A 9,890-nucleotide genomic window follows, 5' to 3' on the forward strand; every position below is an offset into this window, starting at 1 on the left:
TTAAGTACCACTTTCTGACTCCCAGGCTAGGAAGCTTTTGTGAATTAGAAGAAGTTTTCCCCCCTTTTCATTTATACATACATTTATATCCCATCTTTCTGTCTTTCAAAAAAGACCTCAGAGGCAGCTAACAAATCTCCATAAAATATTAAAACAGATCAGAATATTCAATAAAAACTACTGGACAGCAGAATCATATAAGATCAGCAGGGGAAACATCAGTCTGTCACCATACAGGCCCCCTTCCAAATGCTCTAAAGAAGTGCCATGTCTTTGTGGTGCAGTGGAAAGCCACGCCAGCTCCGTCTGCAAGCTCTGCTGACCTGCCGTGTTCCAGGAGCGAGAGGGGGGCGAGGAGGAAAAGTGTCTTTGCACATTATGTGTCCCTTAATGACCTAAACTCTCACTATGTTTTCCCCCCTACTTTCAGTACTTGGTATCTTTGATCCAGGAGAACTTGGGATGGATGTGGGTCTTCTATTTCTTCATTCTGATGGTAAGGGATCGTCGTCGTCGTTGTCATCATCATTATTATTATTATTATTATTATTATTATACTTGGGGCTAGAGGAAAAATAGTTCCTGATGGGAATTTGATGGGAGACAACAATGGATTTTTAGATTTAAAAAAGTACCTAGCAACTGTAAAGCACTTCAAATGTTCAAAGCACTTCACGTACATCCTACTGTAATCCTCTCAACAGCCTTGTAAAGTAGATGAACATTATTCTCCCCATATTGCAGATGGTGGCTGAGGCTGAGAGAGCTTGGCTAAGGCCACAGTGCAATCCTATACGTGTCTGCTCAGAAGTAAGCTCCATTTAATTCAGTGGGACTTGCATGGAAATAAGTATATAGGATTGCAGCCCTGTTATGTTAATGGCAGGTGTGAGTCAAACCAAAGATTTCCTCATTCATAGCTCAGTCTCTTAGCTGTTACACTGTTCATAGCTGCCTAGGGAGTCATGCTGGGCTGCAGTTCCCTATTGAGCACTTGTGGGGAGGGTCTGCAGCTCTTGGTAGAGCATGTGCTTGGCATTCAGAGGGTCCCAGGTTCTGTCTGTGGCATCTCTCATTGAAGAAAAGATCAGGTTTTCTGATCTTTTCCATCAGGGAAGGGGAACCTCAGGCCCAGGGGTCAAATCCGGCCCTCCAGAAGGCCAGGCCCCTTTCCCCAGGCCCCACCCCCTTTCCCACAACCACCAAACATTTGGTGCTTTCCTGGCTTTTTTGTAGCTCTTCCCTATTCTAAAAGGTTGACATGCCTATCCTAAGGCTTATTTACTTAGTTGGCTTAGTTGCCAGAGGTCTGAACTGATGGCATGTAGAGGGACACATGAAATGAGGCCCTAGGGCCATAGGTTGCCCACCCTTGGTGTCGTGCATGTGAAACGACCCAGAGAGCTGATGCCATAACGGCATTGTTGAACCCCAGTGTGCACCTGGGCTGAAGTCCTTAATCCCCTTTCTTTTACAGACCAGTTTAACAGTACTGTTCATCACACCTTTAATAGTGAAGGAAATCAACATGCTCCTGGCGCAGAGGCGCCTGCGCAGGTTGGCTGGCTGACACCACCCTCTTGCCACCATTCAATGGAACTCCTGAAGGAAGACCGCCCAGGGGAAAGGGGCTTTTCAGAACTTCCAGCACTTCACTTTTACTTCTTTATTTACATCTGCCAAGCTCGGAGTGGGTTAAAAACAGCCGCGGAAGGGTGTGCTGCTGAGCAGTGAGCATCTGAATCCTGTCCTAAGATCTGCCGTGGCCATGTGGAGGTGGCTGTATGTTTGGAGGGCTCATTGAATGGGCCAGAGAGGGGTGTTGTTTCCCGATGTTTACCTCCTGTCTGAGGGGCCAGTTTACACAGTGGTCAGACTCCACCGGTAGAACCTTTGCTGGACTGCAGCATTTTGGGCTGCAGGTGGGAAATCTCATTTTGTAATCCTCTCCCACAAAATTCATCTCCTTGCACATAGAAAATGAGTGGGTCCAGGAAAGGAATTCAAGCATGCTCTCTTCCTGTTGTGCTAGTTGCCTCTGTGGAAGAAATGTTAATGGGGTGGTGGTGGTGATCATTTATTTATTTTGTGTATTTACTACATTTATATCCCACCTTTTTTCCATCGTGGAGCTTAAGGTGGCTACATGAGGTTCCTAGGTGGTCTCCCCTCCAAGCACTGACCAGGCCCAGACCTGTTTAGCTTCAGCACTGTGGGAGCCTTATGTGCTTCCAGACCATGCCCTGGGACCAATCATTCAAATGTGCAAGCCCTACCTGCTGCTTGAAGTAGAACAGTCCAGGAAAAGCTTCGCCATCGTATACTGATGACTTTGAATAAACCGGCCCCTCATATATTCTTTGTACTGTTATGTGCTTGTGTCTTTATGCTACATCTGGACACTGTACAGTTGCCAGATGTCTAAAACTGACAGTCTTCTTTGCAACTTCTTTAAGCAAGGCAAAGACCTTTTCATTATTCGATACCAAAACGTTGTTTCAAATTCACCTATGGCCAGCCCAGTGCAGGTTTTTTTGCAAACTGATTGTGCCAACTACCTGCCTCCTGCTTTCCTACCTGGATGTGTGTTTACAAACTACATAGCAGAAAATTATGGGGAGCAGCCCAGATCCTTAGCGCACTCACATAAAAAAGAATGGTTGCTGTGTTTTTATTTGATTTCTAAGTATTTGTCCTGACCAGGTATTCTGGCCTCTGTTAATTTAACCTTCCTGTGTCTAACAGTGCAATTGCATTCCATACTTGATTTATTTTTCTCTTAACTGCCTCATGTGTGAGAGTGAGGCTGTGTGTCTCTGGAGATGTGCAGAGCTAAATAATTTCATGCAGAAGGGTGGCACAGTTTTACCAGAGTCCTTAAAATTAAGATGAACGTGATTTTGAATGGGTTTCAGCAGCTGATCAAATAGGAAGGGGTTAATCTCTGGTGTCTCATCAGCTGTGAGAACTTGCTGTCTTTGGTAACCTCTGAGAAGATGTCTTACTTACTTGTTGGGGAGTCATCCAAGTCACACTCCTCTGTCCTAGCTTAAAAAAACATGGTTGAATGATCCTTCAGCCTGCACCAAATGCATTCTGAAGGTGGAACTAGCCATCACAAAATGTGCGGAGCTGCCACCAAAATATACAGCCTCCCCCTGCCCTCCTCTGTTGAGTTCTCCCTATTCTCCTCCACATAGTTCAACGTCCTGGTATTATTATGCTGTAGAATGAGAGTAGGAAAATGCACAGTTTAATGGTGCTGGGACATTAGCAAGTTGAACTTGATATTACAGAAGAGGAGAAATTGACTGTGGGGTAGCTGTTTTGTTCAATGTCTCATTTTTTGTTCAGTCATGTCCGACTCTTTGTGACCCCATGGACCATAGCACGCCAGGCCTTCCTGTCCTCCGCTCTCTCCCGGAGTGTGCTCCAGTTCATATTCATTGCATCAGTGATGCTATCTAGCCATCTCATCCTCTGCCGTCCCCTTCTCCTTTTGCCTTCAGTCTTTCCTAGCATCAGGGTCTTTTCCAGGGAGTTTTCTCTTCGCATTAGGTGGCCAAAACATTTGAGCTTCAGCTTCAGTATCTGTCCTTCCAATGAGCAGTCAGGGTTGATTTGGATTCTAACTTGGATTCCTGCATTGAGCAGGGGGTTGGACTTGATGGCCTTGTAGGCCCTTTCCAACCCTACTATTCTATAATTCTATGATTTCCTTTAGGACTGACTGATTTGACCTCCTTGCAGTCCAGGGGACTCGTAAGAGTCTTCTCCAGCACCACAGTTCAAAAGCATCAATTCTTCGGCACTCAGCTTTCCTTATAGTCCAGCTCTCTCAGCCGTACGTTGCTACTGGGAAAACCATAGCTTTGATTATACAGACCTTTGTTGGCAAGTTGATGTCTCTGCTTCATACTATGCTGTCTAGGTTTGCCATAGCTTTCCTCCCAAGGAGCAAGCGTCTTTTAATTTCATGGCTACAGTCACCGTCTGCGGTGATCTTGGAGCCCAAGAAAATAAAATTTGTCCCTGCTTCCATTTCTTCCCCTTCTCTATGCCAGGAAGTGATGGGGCGAGATGCCATGATCTTAGTTTTTTTAATGTTGAGTTTCAAACCAGCTTTTGCATTCTCCACTTTCACCCTCAACAAGAGGCTCTTTAGATCCTCTTCGCTTTCTGCCATTAGGGTGGTATCGTCTGCGTATCTGAGGTTGTTGATAATTCTCCTGGCAATCTTAATTCCGACCTGTGATTCATCCAACCCGGCCTTTCTCAGGATGTACTCTGCATATAAATTAAATAAGCAGGGCGACATATACAGCCTTGTCGTACTCCTTTCCCAATTTTGAACCACTCGGTTGTTCCATGTCCGGTTCTTAGTGTTGCTTCTTGATCCTCATACAGGTTTCTCAGGAGACAGGTAAGGTGGTCTGGTACTCCCATCTCTTTCAGAATTTGCCACAGTTTGTTGTGATCCACACAATCAAAGGCTTTAGCGTAGTCAATGAAGCAGAAATAGACATTTTTCTGGAATTCTCTTGCTTTCTCCATGATCCAGTGAATGTTGGCAATTTGATCTCTAGTTCCTCTGCCTCTTCGAAACCCAGCTTGTACTTCCGGTAGTTCTCAGTTCACATACTGCTGAAGCCTAGCTTGTAGGATTTTGAGCATCACCTTGCTGGCATGTGAAATGAGCGCAATTGTACGGTAGTGTGAACACTCTTTGGCATTGCCCTTCTTTGGAATTGAAATGTAAACTGACCTTTTCCAGTCTTGTGGCCACTGTTGAGTGTTCCAAATGTGTTGGCATATTGAGTGCAGCACTTAACAGCATCATCTTTTAGGATTTTAAATAGCTCAGCTGGAAGACTGTCATCTCCGCTAGCTTTGTTGTTAGCAGTGCTTCCTAAGGCCCACTTGACTTCACTGTCGAGGATGTCCAGCTCAAGTTCAGTGACCGCACTATCATGGCTATCAGGGACATTCAGATCTTTCCTGTATAGTTCTTCTGTGTATTCTTTCCATCTCTTCTTAATCTCATCTGCTTCTGTTAGGTCCCTGCCTTCTTGGTCCTTTATCATGCCCGTCTTGGCGCATAACGTTCCCTTGAGATCTCCGATTTTCTTGAAGAGATCTCTAGTCTTTCCCATTCTATTGTTTTACTCGATTTCTTTGCATTGTTCATTTAAGAAGGCCTTCTTGTCCCTCCTTGCTATTCTCTGGAACTCTGCATTCAGTTGGATATATCTTCCCCTTTCTTCCTTGCTTTTCGCTCCCCTTCTTTCCTCAGCTACTCGTAAAGCCTCCTCAGACAGCCACTTTGCTTTCTTGCATTTCTTTTTCTTTGGGATGGATTTTGTTGCTTCCTCCTGAACAGTGTTACGGACCTCCGTCCATAGTTCCTCAGGCACTCTGTCTATCAGGTCTAATCCCTTAAATCTATTCCTCACCTCCACTGTATATTCATAAGGGATATGATTTAGGTCATACCTGAATGGTTTAGTGGTTTTCCCTACATTCTTCAATTTAAGCCAAAATTTTGCAATAAGAAGCTCATGATCTGAACCACAGTCAGCTCCAGGTCTTGTTTTTACTGACTGTATAGAGCTTCTCCATCTTTGGCTGCAAAGGACATAATGAATCTGATTTCGATATTGACCACCTGGTGATGTCCATGTGTAGAGATGCCTCTTGTGCTGTTGGAAAAGAGTGTTTGCTATGATCAGCGTGTTCTCTTGGCAAAAGTCTATTAGCCTTTGTCCTGCTTCATTTTGTACACCAAGGCCATGCTTGCCTGTTATCCCGGTGATTTCTTGACTTCCTACTTTAGTATTCCAGTCCCCTATGATGAAGAGGACATCTTTTTTTGGTGTTAGTTCTAGAAGGTGTTGTAGGTCTTCATAGAACCGATCAACCTCAGCTTCTTCGGCCTCAGTGGTTGGAGCATAGACTTGAATTACTGTGATGTTGAATGGTTTGCCTTGGATTCGTACTGAATCATTCTGTTGTTTTTTGAGATTGTACCCCAGTACTGCTTTTCCCACCCTTTTGTTGACTATGAGTGCTACTCCATTTCTTCTAAGGGATTCTTGCCCATAGTAGTAGATATAATGGTTACCTGAATTAAATTCGCCCATGCTTGTCCATTTTAGTTCGCTGATTCCCAAGATGTCGATGTTCAATCTTGCCATCTCATGTTTGACCACCTCCAGCTTACCTTGATTCATTGATCTTACATTCCAGGTTCCTAAACAATATTGTTCTTTACAGCATCGGACTTTCCTTTCACCACCAGACACATCCACAGCTGAGTGTCCTTTCGGCTTTGGCCCAGCTGCTTCACTCTTTCTGGCGCTACTTGGAAATACCCTCTGCTCTCCCCCAGTAGTATATTGGACACCTTCCGACCTGAGGGGCTCATCTTCCGGCATCATATCTTTTAGCCTTGAGAATTACCTTGTTCAAGACCAGCCAGAGAGACTCCTTCTACACTTCAGCATTCCTGGGTGGTATAGAGGTTCACTACTGCCTAACTACATGTTTAGGACTGCTTTCAAAACTAATCTTTTAGCCTTGTGATATGTTCCATGGGGTTTTCTTGGCAAGAATACTGGAGTGGGTTGCCATTTCCTTCTCCAGTGGACCACATTTTGTCAGAACTCTCAGCCATGACCTGTCCATCTTGGGTGGCCCTGCACGGCATAGCTTATGGCTTCACTGAGTTATGCAAGCCCCTTCGCCACAACAAGGCAGTGATCCATGAAGAGATTAATGTCTCATCCTGCCCTATAAATTCAGAAATAGGAGTAGCAGTACACTGGGCTGGATCAGGTGATACCTGCCCCCCATTCTTCCCATGCATGGTGGTTGTGCTTTCTCTCCTTGCCCACCTGATGTGCCTGTCCTCTTCTGGACACTGTGGATCCCTGCAGGGTGAACACACATGCTCACATTTGCTCTCCACTGTGTGTAGGCTGTTTGGAGCAGTCCATTCCTAGATTTTATTTGGTGGGGTATCAGCTGGGCAACCTCTATCCACATTTATTGGAATTTTACACGCACACAAGCCATATTCATTATGTTCCCCTGGGGGCGATATCTAGTATGTGTATGGAGTGAAAGTGGGCCCTTGCTTCCTACCACACGTACGGGATGGATTTGTGGACTGGTATTGTTGGATCCAGCCCACTGTTACCTTGACTGTTCTTTTGTTGAATTGCGGGTGGGGGAAAGAGTGGGGTACACAGGCTCCTGCCCAGATTCAGTGCACATTGCAAAAAGTAGACTGTAGGTAAATTGGATCTAGGTATGCGGCACAGTGTTCTTTGGGTCACTGGGGTGGCCCTCAAATCCTCAACCCATGTCTGAAAACCATACATTGTGCCTTTTGACTTGGATGATTCCTCAGCCATGCATTTTCAGCCTGGTTTCTTGCTCCTGCCGAGATTGAGGGGGAAGAAAAGCACTTAATTAAGGCAAATCCTATGGATGGATGGGGAATGCTGGGAGTTGTGGGAGTTTATTCTGGCTAAACATGCATAGGACTGTGCCCTTAATTGTGAATTTGGGGGAAAGGGGGTTGGGTTTTTCTTTCCCAAAAATGCCTTTATAAATACTAAATGTACAGTGCTAGCTTTTCTTTTTTAATATAATTATTTATGAATGTAGATGTTGAATCATGTTGTGACTCCCGTGAGCAAAATGTTCTTGGTGTTTTAAGGGCCTCTTACTTAATTGAGTGTTGCTCAACTGTTGTGTGCTCTTATCCAACAGTGTTGCTCAGTTCCACTGTTCTTCAGGATGTGGTAACTTAATTTCTGGGTGTTCCCTTTTTTAAAAAAAAGAAGGGGAAATCTTTCCTCTCTTTGCTCTTAGTTTAACTATCTAATCTATCAGTGGCATGAAGATGTAAATTAGAACTTTTTTTCTCCCTACTCAGTTGCAACATCAACTGTTCTGTGGTTTATCCTGAAGAGAGAGGTTCTTTGGTCCTTAGGATGCAGTCCTATCAGGATGGCTGTGAACCTCCAAACTCAGGCTTACGGACATCCAGTGCCACGTGGGAGAACTGCTCTCCTCCCACTCTGCCTTTTGGCTAGATGGGCTTTTTCGCCTATCTAGGTGGGCGCATCACACCAGGAGGGAAGAAGGCTGGGGAGTCCTGCAGAGACGGTGTAAGCCAGCCTCCCCAGCTCCCTCCCTGCCCACCAGCATGCCCCCTTTCCCTTCACTCCAAAGTCGTTTTTACAAGCTTGGAGAGGCAGCCAGCGTGAGAGAGGCTTGTATTCCTGGCTCTGAGGTTGGAGCGCTGTCTCTGACCTCGGATCCAGGAACCTATTCTCTGCCCCCCAAACTCTGTCTAGGGGCCACAGGATTGCTCCCTTAAATGTCTGACTTTATTATGAAAGCGACATGCTTTGAATTCTGGACCTTTCCTACCTAAGAACCCTTTCCTAACCTTTAGGGTGTATGCACACAATCACTTTCCCACTTTTTGTTAAAGGAGATCCACAAAAATCCACTGGATCTTTGAAGAGGGTCTGATACTTGTTCAGCACCCCACCTCATGTATCTGCACAGCACCAGGGTGGTTGAAGAAAAGCGGTTGTCTGAATAAGCCCTCGGAATCCCAAGTTTGAAATGTCAGTCCTCGTACATTTCTGGGCTGGCCAAGGATGAAGACAGACATATTCTAAAGGTGCCTTCGCCAACCTGGTGCCCTCCAGATGTATTGGACTACAACTTCCACCCATGCTGCACTGGCTGGGGATAATGGGAGTTGTGTCCAGCACATCCAGAGGGTGTCAGATTGGGGAAGGCTGTGGTGGAACTAGTTTTGACACAGACTGTGTGTTCAGAAGTCCATTTCTACCACACTTGGGCTGCCTGTCTTCCTTCAGCCCAGGTTAAGCCATAAACCTCAACACAAACTGTTCACCTCAGCACTGCATTAGACGGCTTAACAAGTTTTCCATTCAAAGTCTGACATTCACAAACCGTTCCACGGGTGCTCTGAAACACACTGTACTTGATGACTGACAACCAGTTAGACACTTCCCTCACCCCATATTTTCCCATTTAAGATCCTCTGACTCTGTGCAAAGGTGGGGGGGATGCTGTCAACCTTCCAGATAAGTTTCACAGGAATAAATTATTCTTGGCAAATTGGACAATTCTGCGTGTGCATTTTGTTTTGCTGTTGGGATGACACTGGGTGATGTGCATTTCCTCCTCTCAAATGTCATTTTGTGGCCACATGTGATGACTGTAAAGCAGCCTTCCCCCACCTGATCCTCCAGATGTTTTGGACTTCAACTCCCATCAACTGAAGTTAACATGGCTGATGATCAGGAATTCTAGGAGTTGTGGTCCAAAACATCTGAAGGGCACCAGGTGAGGGAAGCCAATTGTAAAGCATGGGGCATATTAGAAGAGCTAGGAAAATGATCAATTGCTGTATAGTCAGACATCTGTTTTCTACTTATGGTGGGAGATTATGACAGTTCCAGCTGGCTCCACCCTCACTCTGTTGTCTTATGTTAGACACCATATTTGCATTAAAACCCATGAGCATAGGCCCAGTTGTCCATTTCATGATGTATAGATGATATTTTGGCCCTATGAGTGTTGGGCTGTACACATGTAGGCCTCTGTGCCAACCCATTGTCAGATGCATGCACATCAAGGATGTGCAGCAGATGACGTTGGTGCTGTCCTTGTCCCCTGATCACACACAGAAATCAAATCTCTGCAGAGGGCAAATGATTTCATTTGCAAGTGGAGTTATTTTGGTTTCTTGCATACTGCTGCATCTTAAGGGTGGTTGCAAAGCACTTAGGGTTGGTAGGCACTTAGGGTTGCAAAGTTTTCCTTGACTGAAGCTTTAA

General features: G+C 45.3%; 1 protein-coding gene across 2 annotated transcripts in view; it reads left to right on the forward strand.

Annotated features, from left to right (window-relative positions):
- SLC37A3 (solute carrier family 37 member 3) overlaps window positions 1–9,172 on the forward strand; it is a 41,461-nt gene extending 32,289 nt beyond the window's left edge. Inside the window, exons 15-16 of one of the 2 annotated variants that reach the window (XM_084809542.1) lie at window positions 431–496; window positions 1,478–9,166. In XM_084809542.1, coding sequence (XP_084665668.1) covers window positions 431–496; window positions 1,478–1,570 — 159 coding nt within the window. In that variant the 3' untranslated portion in view covers window positions 1,571–9,166. Of the gene's footprint in view, window positions 1–430; window positions 497–1,477 lie in introns of both variants that reach the window. The other variant, XM_084809540.1, reaches the window with a different exon arrangement.
- The last annotated feature ends 718 nt before the right edge of the window (window positions 9,173–9,890 follow it).

The sequence above is a fragment of the Heloderma suspectum genome, chromosome 7 (genome assembly GCF_057233095.1).
Source record: "Heloderma suspectum isolate Gila_16-S chromosome 7, 16-S_ref, whole genome shotgun sequence".
Lineage (NCBI taxonomy): Eukaryota > Metazoa > Chordata > Lepidosauria > Squamata > Helodermatidae > Heloderma > Heloderma suspectum.